Source organism: Ranitomeya variabilis, chromosome 2 (genome assembly GCF_051348905.1).
Source record: "Ranitomeya variabilis isolate aRanVar5 chromosome 2, aRanVar5.hap1, whole genome shotgun sequence".
In the NCBI taxonomy this organism is placed as follows: domain Eukaryota; kingdom Metazoa; phylum Chordata; class Amphibia; order Anura; family Dendrobatidae; genus Ranitomeya; species Ranitomeya variabilis.
Genome location: NC_135233.1, coordinates 947212199 through 947234173, shown reverse-complemented (window position 1 = coordinate 947234173; position 21975 = coordinate 947212199). Strand labels below are relative to the sequence as shown.

General features: G+C 44.0%; 1 protein-coding gene across 1 annotated transcript in view; it reads left to right on the top strand.

Moving 5' to 3' along the window:
* The window catches only part of MED12L (mediator complex subunit 12L), a 995158-nt gene that overhangs the window by 67697 nt on the left and 905486 nt on the right, over positions 1-21975 (top strand). The window contains exon 8 of the mRNA XM_077290760.1: positions 15498-15767. Coding sequence (XP_077146875.1) covers positions 15498-15767 — 270 coding nt within the window. The remainder of the gene's footprint in view (positions 1-15497; positions 15768-21975) is intronic.

Sequence of the window (21975 nt, the reverse complement as noted above, 5' to 3'; positions counted from 1 at the left end):
TGCGTTATAAACTGTAGTGAAATACTTGGGGGTTCAAAGCTCTCACAACACATCTAGATGAGTTCCTTAGGGGGTCTACTTTCCAAAATGGTGTCACTTGTGGGGTGTTTAGGTACATTAGGGGCTCTGCAAACGCAATGTGACACCTGCAGACCATTCCATCTAAGTATGCATTCCAAATGGCGCTCCATCCCTTCCGAGCCCTCCCATGGGCCCACACGGTGGTTCCCCCCCACATATGGGGTATCAGCGTACTCAGGACAAATTGGACAACAACTTTTGGGGTCCAATTTCTCCTGTTACCCTCGGGAAATACAAAACTGGGGGCTAAAAAATAATTTTTGTGGGAAAAAATTTTTGTTTTATCTTTACGGCTCTGCACTATAAACTTCTGTGAAGCACTTGGTGGGTCAAAGTGCTCACCACACCTCTAGATAAGTTCCTTAGGGGGTCTACTTTCCAAAATGGTGTCACTGGTGGGGGGGTTTCAATGTTTAGGCACATCAGTGGCTCTCCAAACGCAACATGGCGTCCCATCTCAATTCCTGTCAATTTTGCAGTGAAAAGTCAAACGGCGCTCCTTCCCTTCCGAGCTCTGTCATGCGCCCAAACAGTGGTTTACCCCCACATATGGGGTATTGGCGTACTCAGGACAAATTGTACAACATCTTTTGTGGTCCATTTTCTCCTGTTACCCTTGGTAAAATAAAACAAATTGGAGCTGAAGTAAATTTTGTGTGGAAAAAAAGTTCATTTTTATTTAAACGCTCCAAAAATTCCTGTGAAACACCTGAAGGGTTAATAAACTTCTTGAATGTGGTTTTTGAGCACCTTGAGGGGTGCAGTTTTTAGAATGGTGTCACACTTGGGTATTTTCTATCATATAGACCCCTCAAAATGACTTCAAATGAGATGTGGTCCCTAAAAAAAAATGGTGTAAAAATGAGAAATTGCTGGTCAACTTTTAACCCTTATAACTCCCTAACAAAAAATATTTTGGTTCCAAAATTGTGCTGATGTAAAGTAGACATGTGGGAAATGTTACTTATTAAGTATTTTGTGTGACATATGTCTGTGATTTAAGGGCATAAAAATTCAAAGTTGGAAAATTGCGAAATTTTCAAAATTTTCGCCAAATTTCTGTTTTTTTCACAAATAAACGTAGGTAATATCAAAGAAATTTTACCACTATCATGAAGTACAATATGTCACGAGAAAACTGTGTCAGAATCACCAGGATCCGTTGAAGAGTTCCAGAGTTATAACCTCCTAAAGAGACAGTGGTCAGAATTGTAAAAATTGGCCTGGTCATTAACATGCAAACCACCCTTGGGGGTGAAGAGGTTAAAGAAGTTGTCCACTACCATAATTTTTTTTCTTCATAAATCTTGCTGTTATGTGCCACTGAAAACATCCACTGTGTTTATTTTAGCAATATTACCTTTTATCATGCTGTAGCAGCAAATCTTCAGTGCTGGATCCAGCTCTCATGGGGTTAATCGACAACTTCCTTTCTCCTGAGTTATTGTGCTCTAATACTACAAGTTCCATGATGCTTTGCACAGGCTTCTAAGCACTAATGTACCACACCCACTCCAAAACACACCCAAACCCCTCCCTCCTCTCCCTCCTTTATCTTCAAAAAGATTTGTGATGTCATTTCTGTCCAACCTCCTCTTTTGCATGTGTCCAACCCACACTCCATTACACATAGAGAGATAGATAGATAGATAGATAGATAGATAGATAGATAGATAGATAGATAGATAGATAGATATGGGATAGATAGATTTTTTCGTTTATCGCTCCCCTTCTTTCCAGAGCCATAATTTTTCCGTCAATATGGCCATGTGAGGGCTTATCTTTTGCGGGACAAGTTCTACTTTTGAACGACACCATTGGTTTTAGCATGTCGTGTAACAGAAAATGTGAAAAAAATTCAAAGTGCGATGAAATTGCAAAAAAGTGCAATCCCACCGTTGTTTTTTGCTTGGCTTTTTTGTTAGGTTCACTAAATGCTAAGGCTGTGTGCACACGTTGCGGATTTGATTGCAGGTCCGCAGGGTTTTTTGCTGCACAGAATTGCATCAAATCCGCAGAGTAGTGCACAACCAATGTAAGTCCATGGGAGCCGCAGACTTGTTGTGCACATGCTGCGGAAAAAGCCGCACCGAAATGTAGCTTTTTTTTTTCCCGCAGCATGTCACTTCTTTTGTGCCGAACTGCAGCGTTTCTGCACCCTTAGGCCGGGATCACACACAGCGAGATATGGCCGAGTCTCGCAGGTTAAAACCAAGCTCTGGCACCAGCACTCCAGAGCGAAGCGTGCAGCCGCATAGCAATACATGGAGCCGCACGCTCCGCTCCAGAGTGCCGGTGCCAGAGCTTGGTTTTAACCTGCGAGACTCTGCTTGTAGTGTGACTCCGGCCTTAGACTTTCATTGAGTCGGGCACATCCACAGCAAAACCGCAGACGTAAAAAAGATCTGCAGTTTTGCTGCGGCTGTGGGTCCGAGAAATGCTGCAGTTCGGGAGGAGGGAAGTGTGTGGGCGGTGACTGTGTGCGTGTATGTGGGTGCGGGCGGGGTCTGCGGGCTGTTCCGGTGTGTGTGGGACTGTTCGGGTGTGTGCGGGGCTGTGCGGGGGGTCTTTTGGGGAGTGTGTGCAGGCATCATCCGATGGGACTACAAGTACGCAGCATCCAATCTGCAGCTAATTTGGATGTAAGGCTACTTTCACACTTCCGTTGGTACGGGGCCGTCGCAAACCGTCGGCCCAACGTACCGACAGACGTTGTGCTAAATTTAGCACAAAGTGGGCAGCGGATGCAGTTTTACAACGCATCCACTGCCCATTGTGATGAGCGGGGAGGAGGGGGCGGAGTTCCGGCCGCGCATGCGCGGTCGGAAATGGCGGACTCGTCGCACAAAAAAAGTTACATTGAACATTTTTTTGTGTGTCGCGTCCGCCAAAACACGACGGATCCATCGCACGACGGATGCGGCGTGTGCCCATCCGTCGCTAATACAAGTCTGTGGGCAAAAAACGCATCCTGCAAGCACATTTGCATGATCCGTTTTTTGCCCATAACGACGGATTGCGACGGAACCCAGAAGAAAAAACGTGAAAAAAACGCCCCCCCAAAAAATGCATCAAAACTGTGCAAAAAATGCACCAAAAACGCATCAAAACTGCATCAAAAACGCATCAAAACTGCACCAAAAACTGCATCAAAACTGCACCAAAAACTGCATCAAAACCGCAGCCAAAACTGCACCAAAAACTGCATCAAAACCGCACCAAAAACTGCATCAAAACTGCACCAAAAACTGCATCAAAACTTCATCAAAAAACTGCATGAAAAAGCATAAAAAACCTGAATCAAAACCACGCAAAACGCACCGAAAACCGCACCAAGAACTGCATCAAAACCGCACAAAAAAATACGGCATAAAAACTGGACAAAAACCGTGAAAAAAATGTGAAAAAATGCATCAAAAAGGCAGCTGCATTTTCTGCCAGGAGATGCAGATTTTGTGCAGAAAATTCTGCACCCAAATCTGCAACGTGTGCACACAGCTTAAAACTGACCCGCCATTATGATTCTCCAGGTCATTACGAGAGTTCATAGACATCAAACATGTCTAGGTTATTTTTTATCTAAGTGGTGAAAAAAATTCCAAACTTTAGTAAAAAGAAATAAAATAATTGCGCCAATTTCTGATACGCGTAGCGTCTATATTTTCTGAGATATCGGGTCGGGTGAGAGCTAATTTTTTGCGTGCCGAGCAGATGTTTTTATTGATACCACTTTTGTGCAGATACGTTCTTTTGATCGCTCTTAATTGTATTTTAATGCAATGTCGTGGCGACCAAAAAAACATAATTTTGGCTTTTGATTTTTTTTTCTCGCTACGTCGTTTAGTGATCATGTAAATTTTTTTGGTTGTATTGAAAACAGCTGACATGTTGCGGCTTTGAAGAGGGGTCACCGCCGAAGCCCACCTCAAAGTGGGGGATACTGCCAGCTGACGTACTATTCCGTCAGCTGGCAGAAAGTGGTTAATGAACAATATGTTTCAGTAAAAAAAAAAACAAACAAAAAAAATGGCGTGGGCTCCCGTGCAATTTTCTGCGCCAGAGGGGGAAAGCCGATGGCTGGGGGCCAATGTTTGTAGCCTGCTATGAATATCAGCCCGCAGCTGTCTGCGTAGCCTTTACTGGCTATTAAAATAGGGGGACGCCAAAAAAAAATGTCTTGGTGTCCCCCCATATTTTATAGCCAGAAAGGCTACGCAGACATCTGCGGGCTGATATGCATAGCCTAGAGAGGGACCATGGATATTGGCCCCCCCGGCTACAAATACCAGTCCGCAGCCGCCCCAGAAATGGCGCATCTTACAGAATTCCAGCACTTAGCCCCTCTCTTCCCACTCCCGTGTAGCGGTGGGATATGGGGTAATAAGGGGTTAATGTCACCTTGCTATTGTTAGGTGACATTAAGCTGGGTTAATAACGGAGAGGCGTCAATAAGACGCCTATCCATTATTAATCCAATAGTAATAAAGGGTTAATAAAACACACACACATTAGGAAAAAAGTATTTTAATATTCTTAATTTAACCATACTTACCATACTTCAGTGCCTGCAGAAAACGTAAAATAATAAACCGTATACTACCTGTCTGCCGTAGTCCAATTAATAACGAGTGTCCCACGACGATCTCCCCTATAGAACAGTGACATCGGGTGATGTCACTGCAATATAGGACCCTCAGTGACACACTGACAGGAGACAATGGCTCCTGCAGTGCATCACTGAGAGGTTACTAGAGTTCAAAGTCTCACTTTATGGCAATTGCTACCTGGGAAAATTAGAGACTATGGACTATTTTCTCATAGGGGCATAGGAATACATTGTGAGGAATACATTGTGGAAGGATACCTTCCATCATTGTATTCCTGGAGCCCCTGGAGAGTGGTCGCATCAGCTGATGCTGATGCTCTCCACGGGAGATCGTCGAGGGACACTCGTTTTAATTGGATTTCTGCGGATCAGGGGGTATAGTGTTTGTTTATTATTTTAATATTTTTTACAGAAGACACTGGCTTCCGGGATCAAAGTGACAAGTGATGGTGAGTATGTAATCTATGTTATATGTACTGTATGTCTATATGTATGTTGTATGTATGTACTGTATGTATGTACCGTATGTGGCATGTTGCATGTTGCATGTCGTCACATGTTGCATGTCACATGCTGCATGTCGTTGCATGGTGCATGTCGCATGTCATCGCATGTCGCATGCTGTCATGTCCCATGTCGTCGCATGGTGCATGTCACATGTCATCGCATGTCGTATGTTGCATGTAATCGCATGTCGCATGTCACATGTTATTGCATGTTGCATGGTGCATGTCGCATGTCTTCGCTTGTCGCATGCTGTCACATGTCGCATGCTGTCGCATGGTGCATGTCATCGCATGTCGCATGTTGCATGTCGTATGTTGCATATCGTCGCATGGTGCATGTCGCATGTCATTGCATGTCGTATGTTGCATGTCGTCGCATGTCGCATGTTATTGCATGTCGCATGGTGCATGTCGCATGTCTTCGCATGTCACATGCTGTCACATGTCGCATGTTGTCGCATGGTGCATGTCATCGCATGTTGTCGCATGTTGCATGTTGTCGCATGGTGCATGACATCGCATGTTGTCGCATGTTGCATGTTGTCGCATGGTGCATGTCACATGTTGCATGTCACATGCTGCATGTCGTTGCATGTTGCATGTCATCGCATGTCGCATGCTGTCATATGTCGCATGTCGTCGCATGGTGCATGTCACATGTCACCGCATGTTGTATGTTGCATGTAATCGCATGTCGCATGTTATTGCATGTTGCATGGTGCATGTCGCATGTCTTCGCATGTCGCATGCTGTCACATGTCGCATGTTGTCGCATGGTGCATGTCATCGCATGTCGCATGTCGTATGTTGCATGTCGTCGCATGGTGCATGTCGCATGTCATTGCATGTCGTATGTTGCATGTCGTCGCATGTCGCATGTTATTGCATGTCGCATGGTGCATGTCGCATGTCTTCGCATGTCACATGCTGTCACATGTTGCATGTTGTCGCATGGTGCATGTCACGTGTTGCATGTCGCGTGTTGCATGTCATCACATGTCGCATGTTGCGTTTTCGCATGCTGCATGTCATCGCATGTCACATGGTGCATGTCGTAACATGTCGCATATTGTTGCATGTTGCATGTCATCGCATGTTGCATGTTGTCACATGTTGCATGTCACATGGTGTATGTTGTATGTACTGTATATGTGTGTATGTGGGGTTTTTTTTACATTCAACACATTAGCCGGATGATGGGACTACTACTCTCCCATCATTGGCTAATGTGTCACTCACTGTCACTGTAGCAGGCAGAGCCCGATGGGACTTGTAGTCCCATCGGATGAAGCCTGCACACAGAGACACCCCCGCAGCCACCACCACCGCACAGCCCCGCAGCAGACCCCAGCACGGCCAGCAGACCCCAGCACTGCCCGCACATCCCGGCGCCGGCACGCAGACCCCCGCACATACCGGCGCCGGCACGCAGACCCCTGGTGCCGGCACGCAGACCCCCACACATACCGGCACCGGCACGCAGACCGCCGGCACGTAGACCCCCGCACATACCAGCACCGGTACGCCGACCCCCGCACATACCGGCGCCGGCACACAGACCCCCGGTGACCGCACATCCCTGCCTAGCCCCGCCCACACATCCCTGCCTAGCCCCGCCCACCCCCCAGCACAGCCCTGCAGCCCCGCAGCCCCCAGCACCGCCCACAGCCCAGTCACTCTTGATGAGTGACTGCTGTCTGTGGAGGCTGGTCACGCCTGCTCATGACGTCACGTCAATTTCCAGAGTCTGGAAATTGACGTGACGTCGGCGGAATAAAGCGGTGGCTGCAGCCTGGGGGTCATGTGACCCGGACTCAGCTGCCGCCATAGCGCCGCTCACAGGCGAAAATGGCAACAGAAGGTATTTACACAATTCATTAGGGGCCCCGGGAGGATACATTGGGGGGTTAATTGAAAGTAGTGGACAACCCCTTTAATAAAGTTTTTGAATGTGGTTTTCAGAACCTTGAGGGGTGCAGTTTTTAGAATGGTGTCACTTTTGGGTATTTTCTATCATATAGACCCCTCAAAGTGACTTCAAATGTGATGTGGTCCCTAAAACAAATGCTTTTGTAAATTTTGTTGGAAAAATTAAAAATTGCTGGTCACCTTTTATCCCTTATAACTTTCTAACATAAAAAACCTTGGTTCCAAAATTGTGCTGATGTAAAGTAGACATGTAGGAAATGTTATCTATTAACAACTTTGTGTGACTTATGTCTGTGATTTATGGGCATGAAAATGCAAAGTTTGAAAATTGCTAAATTTTTCAAACTTTTGCCAAATTTCATTTTTTTCCCCAAAAATAAACGCAAGTCATATCGAAGAAATGTTACCACTATCATGAAGTACAATATGTCATGAAAAAAAATCTCAGCATCACCAGGATCCATTAAAGCCTTCCATAGTTATTATCCCATAAAGTGACAGTTGTCAGAATTGTGAAAATTGGCCTGGTAATTAACGTGCAAACCACCTTTGGGTGTAAAGGAGTACAAATCCACATGGAAAAAATAAGCAACTTGTACTTGACATTTCAAAAATTTCATTCACTTTGCTGGCGCTATAAAGTGTGCTAGCTGTGATTTTCACGGATAGTACTCGTACATACGATATTCTATGGGACTGTACACATGTTCGATTTCATTCCTCGGATAAAATCGGAGAGCTGTCTGATCTTGATCCGAATGTTGGATCAACTTGGTCTATGGATCTATAAAAGAAATCAGTCTTGCACTTTGATGATATCCAAGTGAGGTCCGATTGGAGAAGACGAGGAAACTTTTTTTTCTCTCCACGTACGAAAAAAAAATGATGCCACTCTGATCAAACTCTGATGAGAATAACCTGACTTTTTTTCTCAGATGGTGAGAAAACTGTTTTGTGACCCTACCCATATAGTGTATGTAGTAATCAGACATTGTTAATAATTTGTACATAAAATGGTTTTACAACCTTCCTCTTGTGAGTTTTGAATTTTTTTCTGCCATTTATTAGTCTTAGGCCACATTCACACATTCAGTATTTGGTCAGTGTTTTACCTCAGTATTTATAAGCTAAAACCAGGAGTGGGTGATAAATACAGAAGCGGTGACGTGTTTCTATTATACTTTTCCTCTGATTGCTCCACTCCTGGTTATGGATTACAAAAACTGAGGTAAAATACTGACCAAATACTGCTAGTGTGACCGTAGCCTTAGTTTTGAGGTTGCCATTAAGATGTCCTTATTGCTAAGGACATCAGTAATAGAACGGGTTCCCTTACAAAACTCAAAGTGCATTGACAAAAAGAAATAAAAAAAAATTGTCCTACTGACCCTTCATCAGGCTACAACTGTGCACAAGATGCAGCGGAGCGGAGTGAAGAAAAGGAGCAGTATTGGCCAGAAAAAGAGTTTGTGGATTCGCATAAAATTTGGCATACAGCATTATTTCTTATCTACCTGTCTATTACATGAATTTACTATCTGGCTCAGTGCCCAGAAATCCACAAACAGTTGTTAAGATTTATTGGTGAACTCAACAGTTTCTTCCCTCTGGGCTAAAAAACCTGCTGTATAGATCAGATAGGGGAATACATCTGTTTCCTATCACATGACTCTTCTTTTTAGTAAGTGAGATTTTACGTTTTAATTATACAAATATAGTGCACTAAATACTTCACTATCTGTGTAGGCTTCTTATAATGTTTCAAAAACTAAATTTATTATAAAAATAAAGGGTTTTTTTTGCACAAAAGCCAATTAAACAAGTAAAAATGGCAGTAATATTAAAAATGCATTCCCAGGAAAGTAAGCAAAACCCAGAGCCATAAAAAATATGAAGATGTGTGAAGATGTTAGCAATATAATACATTGTTGTGTGATGTACTTTATGTGCAATGTTTGGTGCCATTGGTAAAGATGGTGTCCAATTGTTTAGGGCAAAGTCCCAACTGCCCATTGGTTTAGGGCACATTTTCAATGGCCGATTATTGTGGCTTTTAGGCTTGTTACTAGTCCTGGCATTTATGTGTCCATCAGTCCATTACTCTCTGGGGCCTCCTGTTATGCAGAGATTTTCATCTGACACCGGCCATATTCTGTTCTGTCATCTATAGCTGTCGTTTATAGGCTAATTAATAAGATTATCATTATGGGAAGGGATGAAGTGCCTGTTGTGGACAGACAGATGTAAATGTTCCTACAATAAGAATAATAAAAAAAACATAATCATTTCTCCTACTAAAAGGTGACCTTTTTGTAAGTAGTTAAAGCAAACCTGTCACCAGTTTTAGCCAATGTGAAGTAAGGCCACAACCTTCCAGGGCTGATATACAGCATTCTATAATGCAGCATATCTGCCCCCAACCCGACCTGTAATAGAAGAAAAATAACTTGTATTATACTCACTGTATATACTGCAGTACATACACAGTGTATACTGCACCCTGTATATAGTACCTGTGTATACAGCACCCAATATATACTGCACCCTGTGTATAGTACTTGTGTATACTGTACCCTGTATATAGTACCTGTGTATACTGCACCCTGTATATAGTACCTGTGTATACTGCACCCTGTATATAGTACCTGTGTATACAGCACCCAATATATACTGCACCCTGTGTATAGTACTTGTGTATACTGTACCCTGTATATAGTACCTGTGTATACTGCACCCTGTATATAGTACCTGTGTATACTGCACCCTGTATATACTGCACCCTGTATATAGTACCTGTGTATACTGCACCCTGTATATAGTGCCTGTGTATACTGCACCCTGTATATAGTACCTGTGTATACTGCACCCTGTATATACTGCACCCTGTATATAGTGCCTGTGTATACTGCACCCTGTATATAGTACCTGTGTATACTGCACCCTGTATATACTGCACCCTGTATATAGTACCTGTGTATACAGCACCCAATATATACTGCACCCTGTGTATAGTACTTGTGTATACTGTACCCTGTATATAGTACCTGTGTATACTGCACCCTGTATATAGTACCTGTGTATACTGCACCCTGTATATAGTACCTGTGTATACTGCACCCTGTATATAGTGCCTGTGTATACTGCACCCTGTATATAGTACCTGTGTATACTGCACCCTGTATATACTGCACCCTGTATATAGTACCTGTGTATACTGCACCCTGTATATAGTGCCTGTGTATACTGCACCCTGTATATAGCACCTGTGTATACTGCACCCTGTATATACTGCACCCTGTATATAGTACCTGTGTATACTGCACCCTGTTTATAGTACCTGTGTATACAACACCCAATATATACTGCACCCTGTATATAGTACCTGTGTATACTGCACCCTGTATATACTGCACCCTGTATATAGTACCTGTGTATACTGCACCCAATATATACTGCACCCTGTGTATAGTACTTGTGTATACTGTACTCTGTATATAGTACCTTAGGGGTACTTAGCACTCTTAGGTGGATTGAGAGAGCAATAAAATATTAAAACAACATGTGTGTTTATTTCATTAAAATAATTTTTAATAATGTGTGTGTGTGTGTTTTTTAACCCTTTCAGACAATTGGATTAATAATGGAGAGGTGACATAATTGACACCTCTCCATTATTAATCTGGCTTAATGTCACCTTACAATAGCAAGGTGGCATTAACCCTTCATTACCCCATATCCCACCGCTACACGGGAGTGGGAAGAGAGTGGCCAAGTGCCAGAATAGGCGCATCTTCCAGATGTGCCTTTTCTGGGGTGGCTGGGGGCAGATGTTTGTAGCCATGGGGGGGCCAATAACCATGGACCCTCTCCTGGCTATTAATATCTGCCCTCGGTCACTGGCTTTACCGCTCTGGCGGAGAAAATTGCGCGGGAGCCCACGCCAATTTTTTCCGCCATTTAACCCTTTATTTTAGCAGCTACAGCGCCCAAATTTTGCACATACACACTACTAACATTAGTAGTGTGGAATATGCAAAAACAAAAGGGGATATGAGATGGTTTACTGTATGTAAACCATGTCTCATATCCTGTCGGGTTTGGGAAGGAGAAATGAAAAGCCGGCAATTGAATTACCGGCTTTTCACTAACACCGCTGCGTATTTCTCGCAAGTCACACTGCTGGTCCGTGTGGAATCCGTATTTTTCTCGCCCCCATAGACTTTCATTGGCGTTTTTTTGCGCAATACGCTGACAAACGCAGCATGCTGCGATTTTGTACGGCCGTAGAAAGCCGTATAATACTGAACCGTAATATACGGCTGATAGGAGCAGCCCCATTGAGAATAATTGTGCCATTTGTTTGGCGAGTTTTACGGACGTATTTTCTGCGCTCTTACGTCCGTAAAACTCGCTAGTGTGACGCCGGCCTAAGTCAGGCTGTGAGGGAGCGCAGCGGACACTGAAGCTGCGGCGGCAGCATCTCCTCATTCACCAGTAGTTTTCAGCCGGGGCTGCACCGTCCAAGTTGAAAATAGAATTTACCCCAGATATGGATTACTGCGTCGGACACAAAGGCGGACAGGTATGAGTATATTGTTGGTTTGCTATTTTATTTTTATTACAGGAGAACAAGGGTGTCGCAGGAATTAGGTGTATAATAAATATGGGAAACTGTGTAGAGTTTTATTTCATTAAAATACTTTATTTTGGCTGTGTCTTTATTTAACATGTAACAACTATAGGATTAGTAATGGATAGGTGTCTTATTGACATCTCTCCATTACTAAGCCATGGACTTGATCATAGAATCATAGAATGGTAGAGTTGGAAGGGACCTCCTGGGTCATCTGGTCCAACCCCCTGCTCAAAGCAGGATTCACTAAATCATCACAGACAGATGTCTGTCCAGCCTCTGTTTAAAAACTTCCATGGAAGGAGAACTCACCACCTCTCGTGGCAGCCTGTTCCACTCCAATCCTGTAACCGTTCCTCATAGGACATGGTTTGCAGACCGCTCTTCTCTGAACTTGCTCCAGTTTGTTGAGGTCTTTTTTAAAATGTGGTGCCCAAAACTGGACACAGTATTCCAGATGAGGTCTGACCAAAGAGGATTAGAGGGCAATAATGACTTTGCGTGATCTAGACTGTATGCTTCTGTTAATACATCCCAGAATTGCTTTTTGCTTTTGATATCACCAGACAAAACAAAGGTGACCTCAACCCCACAACTATTACCCCACTTGCCACCGCTACAGGGCAAGTGGGAAGAGAGAGGCTAAGTGCCAGAATTGGTGCATCTATGAGGCGGCTGTGAGCTGGTGTTTGTAGCCAGGGGGGGGGTCAATATCCATGGACCCTTCCTTCCTAGGCTATGAATATCAGCTCGCAGCTGTCAGCATAGCCTTATCTGGCTATTATAAGGGGACCCCACATCATTTTTTTGCCCCCCCCCCTATTTTAATAGCCAGTAAAGGATAAATATACAGCTGTGAGAGGATATTAATAGCCTAGGAAGCTCTATGGGTATTACCCCCTTTCCAAGCTATAAACATCTGCCCCCAGTTGCTGGCTTTCCCTGTTCTGGTTTGGAAAATTGTGCCGAAGCCCACATCATTTTTCCCCCAAAATAATGTTTTATTAATTAAATACATTTACAGTAATCTGCACACATACTATACTAATTGTATTTGTCACACACATCTATATATCTACCTATTCTGTATGTATTTACTGTATGTAAACCATCTATTCCATCCTTTTCTTCTATCTATTGTGATGCAGTGTTCACTAACAGGTTGGGGAATACTCGCTTGACAGCGATGTAACACACAGCTGGATCGCCCCCACGTTAGGGGAAAGGGGTACTCGGTACCGGGTCCTTCGGTCCAGGGGATGTCACGGAGGCCTAACCCGGTCCGTGGCTCTTTGAGGGGCGCCCAATTAAAGATGAAGTTTGTATAGTGTTCGTGATGCCACCTGTGGTACTCGGTCAGGGTGACCGACGCTGCTTAGGGGTCCGCTGGGGTGATGGAATGGCATCTAGATGTTATACCTTCCCACAGGTGAAATATGTCCCCAGGGCTTCCCAGGTGTGTAGGTGGTGATGGTGGACGATGTAAGGCGCAGTGAATAACGAGGACGCAAAGGGTGCAGTCTCTTTACCTTTACTGAAGGCTTCAGCATCCGCAGTCCAGAGCACTGATCACAGGGCAGGCAGAGTCCGGCCGGTCTGAAGGCACATCCAGAGTTCCCTTATCTAGGTGGAAATCAGTAGCCTTCCTACTAGCGCCTGTGTGTTGTAGTACCTCCCTGCTGAGCACCACGGGATAGTCCTCACAACTCTTGTACTTGTTCTTGATGTTATTTCTTCCTCTCTGACCCCCAGATGGTATGGATAGGACAACCCGTATGACTGGGATAGCCTGGGGCTTGTTTGTGGGTACCCTAGAGACGCCCCGACCCCCACAATTTGCCACCGTGTCTTCTTAGGTATTAAGGTCGGGCAGCCAACTTGGAATTGACTGTCCTGCTGGTCTCTGAAGTAAAGCGTAGAGTCTATTACTCCCTCGGTGTTCCGGCCACCGGCAACGCGCCTCACAAGGAGGCTGCCGATCTCGGGGCAGAACTCCTCCCAGTGTTATCTCCTTGTGCTGTGACTTTGTTTCTCACTCTCCACAATACAATTCCTTTCTTGTCCTTTCTTAGGATGCTGCTGCTCGTGGGGCAGGCGCAGCTCCGTGTCTTTCTGTCTCGTGCTAGACCTGTCAGGATCCCATCCCTGACAGGGATCCTCTGTCTGCAGCTCAGATGTTCCTCCTTTTCCCCCTGTCTGCCTGACAGGAACTCTCTGGGTCAAGACCCAGGCAGCGTCTGACTAACTTTCTATCCAACCCACCAGTTTTACCCTATTGTGAAGAGTGCCCTAATAGATAGGAGCAAGGCTCCCCCTGGTGGACTGGAGTGTGAAGTGTAGTGTGTGACTTGTGATACCTGGCAAGGTGAACTCCTTTAGTACCATCAGACGTAATATCACTCCCCCTGGTGGAAGAGCGACATTACTGCAACAACCAGGACTCTGGGGCGCTGCACAGCAAGACCGTATTTTCTTTAACAAAAGTCCATGCCTGGTTTATTACACCTCTGGCGCCTCTCATCTTCTTATGATCTCCGCTCTCCTGCCTGCTTCATCGCTCCCCTGCATCGGCACTCCTACGCAGGCGTATTTATATGCCCAGTTGAGGACAGAGCAAAGTACTGCAGTGTGCAGGTGCCGGGCCTCTCTGACCTTTCCCGACGCATGTGCACTGCAGTACTTTCCTCTGCCCTCAACAGTGCAGATAAGTATGTCTGCACAAGAGCACACACCAACCATTAAACACTAACAAAGCCTTTTTTCTATTGATAAGTATTTATTGTTCCTCAATCATTTTTATGAAATGGGTTGTTAGAAGGTGTACCTCTGCCTCACACGTGCTATACTCAAGTGCTACGGCAGGAGACCCAAGCCTTAAGATGGGCCGCGGCCCGCATCACAGTGGGCCACTGCATTGTGCTTGCCCCACAGGCTAAAATGTGCCAGCCAGCCCCTGGATACTATAAGGCTGTGCTCACACACACTGTTTTTGAAAAGTTTTTTTTTCTGCATGCAAAACCTCTTCTCTTGGCAGTAAAAATGCTATGTTCAAAAACAGATTTTTCTGCATTATAACAAAGATTTTGCTGTGTTTTTGCAGTGACTTTTAGCTGCATTTTCTATGTGGATTACATGTGAGATTTGTTCACAGTAAATTTAATAAAGTCAGTTTTATTCACCAGAAACACATCATAAAACTCTGCAGAAATTGAGCAAAACTGGTTTGCTGAGTTTTTTGCAGCATTTTTGCACTTTCTTGTTTCTTTCTATGGGTGGAAAACTGCTGCAAAAATACTGAAAGAATTGACATTAGTGATGAGCGAACGTGCTCGGATAAGGTGTTCTCCGAGAATGCTAGGGTGCTAATCAAGTGTCTTCGGTGTGCTCGAATAATATTTTCTAGTCCATGCGCCTGCATGTCTCACAGCTACCACATGTAAGGGTTGCCTAACAAATATAATTGACATGCTGCAGAATTCAAGAATGCTGCAATTCTCAAAGTCAGTCATGAAAAAAAAAACAAGAGTGTGAATGAGTTTTATGAAATCTCATAGCTGTCGCTGGTACTGTAAAACGCAGCTCTTTATTTGCTTACAAAATGCGGCAAAACATGCTGCAAAACCGCTGTGTGTGAACATGGCCCAACAAATTATGGAGATTTTACTTTTTTGCTAGTACATTTCTACAACAGATATCTACTGACACATGCCGGTTTTACAGTTATTCTTTCTTTTTTTTTTAGCACTCTGAGGAATTTGTACAATCAGCGTACTTGTCACGACGCCTTGCCTACTTCTGCTCCAGACGCCTTTCTGCACTGCTGAGTGATTGTGCTGCTCCTGCCAGTGTACATCCAGCCATTGTAATGATGGGGACAAACAATCCTCCTATTTCAGCTCCAAGTCCCAGTACTTCAGGACCAGTCATCAGTTCTGTACATATTCCATGTGCCGATTACCAGACGTGTCCACAACATCGCCCATTAGTATATGGTCTTAGCTGCATGTTACAGGTATGCTGCCATGTTAAATGTCCTGCTGTGGGTGGTGATGATGATGAGGGTACATGAACGGGTCTGTGGGCAGTAGTATTCCATTCTTATGCTACTAGCGGGAAAGTCTAAATGATCAGAACTGGCTCTTCGCATGTCACTGGGGAATGCAGTACTTTTGGCTCCACAAAGACACATAAAGAAGAGTAGCCATGTTTATTTTCTGTGTTCAGTAATTGTTCCATAATAGTGTGTGAATGCTGAAAACTGCAGCTATGTAAATATGTTCAATTACAGATGTAACGGATCACTAACCTGGTCGTTATTTATATATAGGATTTTCTTTGTATATTAAGAAATTATCTCTGTATAAGGATTTAGCATGACTTTTGGATATGGGATGGACCCCACTCCTTCTTAAAAACACCATAACTACTGTAAACCTAGGTACTAAAATAAATACACAAAACACATTATTTTGGTTGTCAAAATGGCCACAGCTTTTATTCAAATCACAGGATTAAATAATCACAGTAGGAGTCAGGTGGAGTGCTAGTACATTGGGATTCACAAGTGCTGCGATATCCCCAGCTGTCTGACATACAACACCAGGACAGACAGCCATAAAGGGGCGGCACGCACTGGCTTGCCATTCAAGCAGAGCCAGAAAACTTTCAGGGCACCAATGACCCTATTATCCTCACTCCTGTGCTTAACCACTGTGCCCGCCCCTGATTGATGTTACCATTACAACGTCCTTGAGGCTGGCCACCAAAGCCGAGCCTGCTCACCACCATGAGGTTTTACATCCTCTATTAGTTAGAATGAGTCCACCTTAACTTGTCTGCAACTTCCACCTGACTCCTAAACCACAAAGCCGTGACGGGTTATAAATTCCAAGTCTCATTTGACACTTTTTTTTTTAGAATTAAATCATTTTTGTAAACTTAAAAACTAGAAGTCCCTGCAAAAGCATTAATGGGACTAAACTCGGCAAACCCCCGACTCACAAAGAGTCATCCTACAGCACTCAGGAGAGGAAAAACCCCCTGTGGAGGAAACCTCCAGGGAACCATGGCTGAAGGATTGCCCTTCCCTTGGGCTTAGAAGGTTACCACAAATAATAACTCTTTATAGCCAATATACAATTGAACATGGTACAAGATATACAATGACAAATTCAAAAATGCAATAAAACATTTATCATTATACAAGCAATAATTAAAAAGTTTTAGGACAGAGATTATAAACAGGGCGGGAGGGTGGGTAATGTTTCCTCCTGTCCATCCTATGAGAGAAAGAGGGAGAGCCAGAGTTGCCTCCCCTATATAAGCCCCACCCTCCTCACAGTAATACACCAGGCACAAACATCTAAACTTCCTCTTAAAGCAACAACACTCTTGTTTAAAATCTACACCGCAATACAAACAAAAGCTGCAGGAGTTCTCGGTCCACCCATCCCCAAGTCATGTTCACCTCCATCTAGTCTCCAGTGGTTTTTCGACCAGCTCTACCCTCGCCTACTGTACCCTCACCCATCCCTTGTAGATTGTGAGCCCTCATGGGCAGGGTTCTCTCTCCCCCTGTACCAGTCATGACTTGTATTATTTAAGATTATTGCACTTGTTTTTATTATGTATACCCCTCCTTACATGTAAGGTTCCATGGAATAAATCGCGCTATAATAATAAATAATAATAATCGCAAAAATGTTCTTAAGTGTACGTACACTTCAGGCTGATTTGTTGCAAACATTTCCTAATTAGAAATCATTTCCATGATGTGTACACATATTTTTGCAGAGCCAATGAAGATATGGAAATTTCTGCAGCAAACTTGCCACAACGCTCCCTATTATAGATGGGAGAACACCTGGATGTTCGAGTCTGGCGGGTTCGGCTGAACAGTTACAAAAGTTTGGGTTCGGGTACCAGAGCAGTACCTGAACTTGAACCCAGACCCCATTCACTTGAATGGGGGGCCCGGACATCCAGTGTTTGCTGCATTGTCATGTGCACGACAGCATGGCAAACACCGCATATGATCGGCAGTGAAACCATCCCCGCTGGTCAGAGCCGTGGTTCCCATGCTGTTAAAAGACAGCGGGAGCGCTCATCTGTGATCGGAGGTATAAAGTTTACCTCCGTTCACTTGTGTCAGTTGATGGGACAACTACTCCCATCATTCGACACCTACTGCCACTAATAACATTGAGAGCAGGAGCGGCAGATGGGAATATTCATCAGCTGCTATTGCGCTGTAAATAAATAATTAAAAAAAAAATGGTGTGGGTTCCCCTGTATTTTTGTTAACCAGCCAGGCAAAACTCACAGCTGGGGGCTGCAACCCTCAGCTGTCAGCTTCAGCAAGGCTGGTTACCAAGAATTGAGGGGTCCCCACACCATATTTTTTAATTATTTGGCTGGCGTCACATACAACGTATAAAAATACGGTCCGTTTTTTACAGACCAAACACGCAGAAACGTTCCCTGAACAGTGATCCGTATGTCATCCGTAGGCAAGGTGTGGCTGCATATTTTGAGCATGTAAACCTCCGTATGGCATCCGTATGGCATCCGTGACAAACACCCAGTGTTCGGTCAGCCGAACCCAAACAGATACACGGGCTTCCTGGTGAAGTCTGTGTTCGGTGTCCATGCCCAAACAGTATGTGTTTGGTACGGATGCTGAACTTTACTGTTCAGGTTCGCCCATCTTTACTCCCTATGGATAGAACTGCATTGCAAGTACAGCAATTTGTGGACGAGCACATCACCTGAATTAGTCTGAATACATGTTGGGATTCCCTAACAAACAGACAATTCCTGCATGTGTTCAGGTTGTCTAACAGCCACAAATCGTGCAGCTGCGGCGACACAAACATAATCTATGAGCACGCCCAAGTTATTCGGAGATACCCAAGCATGCTCGGAAAACTCGAGTAAGGCCGGGGTCACACTAGACCGTAATACGGACGAGTGCTATGCGATAAAAAATCGCATAGCACTCGGCCCAATGTTAATCTATGGTCCAGCTCCCATCATCCGATATTTTCTCCACCGTATTTCGGATCCGAGGGAACTCGCAGCAGGCTGCGATTGTCAGCGTATCTCGGCCGAGACTCGCCAATGCAAGTCTATGGGTGCAAGAAAAAATGGGATTACACACGGACCATGCGTGTGCATTGCAAGAAATACGCAGCAGTGTTCTATAGAAAAGCCGGTAATTCAATTGCTTTGCATTTCTCCTTCACAAACCCGACAGGATATGAGACATGGTTTACATACAGTAAACCATCTCATATCCCCTTTTTTTTGCATATTCCACACTACTAATGTTAGTAGTGTGTATGTGCAAAATTTGGCCGCTGTAGCTGCTCAAATAAAGGGTTAAATGGCGGAAAAAATTGCCGTGGGCTCCCGCGCAATTTTCTCCGCCAGAATGGTAAAGCCAATGACTGAGGGCAGATATTAATAGCCAGGAGAGGGTCCATGGTTATTGGCCCCCCCGTGGCTAAAAACATCTGCCCCCAGCCACCCCAGAAAAGGCACATCTGGAAGATGCGCCTATTCTGGCACTTGGCCACTCTCTTCCCACTCCCGTGTAGCGGTGGGATATGGGGTAATGAAGGGTTAATGCCACCTTGCTATTGTAAGGTGACATTAAGCCAGATTAATAATGGAGAAGCGTCAATTATGACACCTATCCATTATTAATCCAATTGTCTGAAAGGGTTAAAAAACACACACACATTATTAAAAATGATTTTAATGAAATAAACACACCGGTTGTTTTAGTATTTTATTGTTCTCTCAATCCATCATAACACCGTCGCTTGGCAAAATAATAAACCCACAAGATACATACCCTCAGATGAACCGTCACGTCCCACGAAGTAATCCATCTGAAGGGGTTAATTATTTTACAGCCATGAGCTGCGCTAAAGCACTCGCTCGTGTCTGTAATCCCCGGGTAATGAAGGAAATCTGAGTGATCTGTACTTACATTGAGTTGCGGTGATGTGCCCTCTGGTGGATGAACTCACATGAACTCGAGCGTGGGAACTTTTCCAAGGCTGCAGTTCATGAGTTCATCCTGCAATCTCAAAATTGTTTGACACTATCAGACCGTTTAAGGAACATCCGGAGATTACTAAATTATCTACTAGTATTAGGACTAGGATTAAAAATAAGGAACAGGAGATTATTGCTAGAAAGAAGAAAAAGTTCGGGAGGGATGCAGTACCAGAATGTGTTTTTGGAGACAGCTCATATGTGGAACCCACATTCAAAACTTTTGATCAAATTGAAAGTAGCAATCTGGACTGCTCTTCGGTCTCTGAGGTTTTTTCCATACATCCAACCTCGCCTCCCTTTTCACAGCAAGAGACACCAAGGAGTGACCTAAATGCAGAGGAGAATGCCATTCCATCTATATCAGGGGCATCACCATTACCATCTATAAATATTCAAAATCGCTTTCAGATTCTGTCTGATCATTCAGAATCACCCATAGAGGGAACCAGCCAATCAATTAGGGGCAATGGTACTAAATCCCTCCTAAAACAACCCGGGCCTACAAAAAGAAATAAAATGACTGAATCTGGAACTGGGGTTAAATATAAAAAAACAGCACCAACCAAACCATAAATATGGTATATGATACATTTAGCTCCTAGGTGGCTATTTTTTCGGGAGATCTGATTTACCACTTTTGGGAGATCTGGTCTACTATCTGCATAATTTTGTGCGGACCGCAGCAATCTGAGCTGCAGTCTGCAGAGACTATCTTTTGCCTTGATATTGTTTCCTCACCTATTATGACCATTGGGCTTTAATCCTCCATGTGTTCAGCCCAGATAACCTTGTTCACTGATTATAATTATCGTAATCTAAGTGGATAGGCAATTTCACCAGTGCGGATATTGATGAAAGCATAACCTGTGCAATCATCTATTCATTTATTGTAGCATCTTCCAGATGTGCCTTTTCTGGGGTGGCTGGGGGCAGATGTCTTTAGCCACGGGGGGGCCAATAACCATGGACCCTCTCCTGGCTATTAATATCTGCCCTCAGTCACTGGCTTTACCATTCTGGCGGAGAAAATTGCGCGGGAGCCCACGCCAATGTTTTCCGCCATTTAACCCTTTATTTGAGCAGCTACAGCGGCCAAATTTTGCACATACACACTACTAACATTAGTAGTGTGGAATATGCAAAAAAAAGGGGATATGAGATGGTTTACTGTATGAAAACCATGTCTCACATCCTGTCGGGTTTAGGCAGGAGAAATGAAAAGCCGGCAATTGAATTACTGGGTTTTCACAGATATCGCGCTGAATGAAATATAAATACAGAATATACTGTATATGTGTCTCAATGATATATATATATATATATATATATATATATATATATACAGTGGGGCAAAAAAGTATTTAGTCAGTCAGCAATAGTGCAAGTTCCACCACTTAAAAAGATGAGAGGCGTCTGTAATTTACATCATAGGTAGACCTCAACTATGGGAGACAAACTGAGAAAAAAAAATCCAGAAAATCACATTTTCTGTTTTTTTATCATTTTATTTGCATATTATGGTGGAATATAAGTATTTGGTCAGAAACAAAATTTCATCTCAATACTTTGTAATATATCCTTTGTTGGCAATGACAGAGGTCAAACGTTTTCTGTAAGTCTTCACAAGGTTGCCACACACTGTTGTTGGTATGTTTGCCCATTCCTCCATGCAGATCTCCTCTAGAGCAGTGATGTTTTTGGCTTTTCGCTTGGCAACACGGACTTTCAACTCCCTCCAAAGGTTTTCTATAGGGTTGAGATCTGGAGACTGGCTAGGCCACTCCAGGACCTTGAAATGCTTCTTACGAAGCCACTCCTTCGTTGCCCTGGCGGTGTGCTTTGGATCATTGTCATGTTGAAAGACCCAGCCACGTTTCATCTTTAATGCCCTTGCTGATGGAAGGAGGTTTGCACTCAAAATCTCACGATACATGGCCCCATTCATTCTTTCATGTACCCGGATCAGTCGTCCTGGCCCCTTTGCAGAGAAACAGCCCCAAAGCATGATGTTTCCACCACCATGCTTTACAGTAGGTATGGTGTTGGATGGATGCAACTCAGTATTCTTTTTCCTCCAAACACGACAAGTTGTGTTTCTACCAAACAGTTCCAGTTTGGTTTCATCAGACCATAGGACATTCTCCCAAAACTCC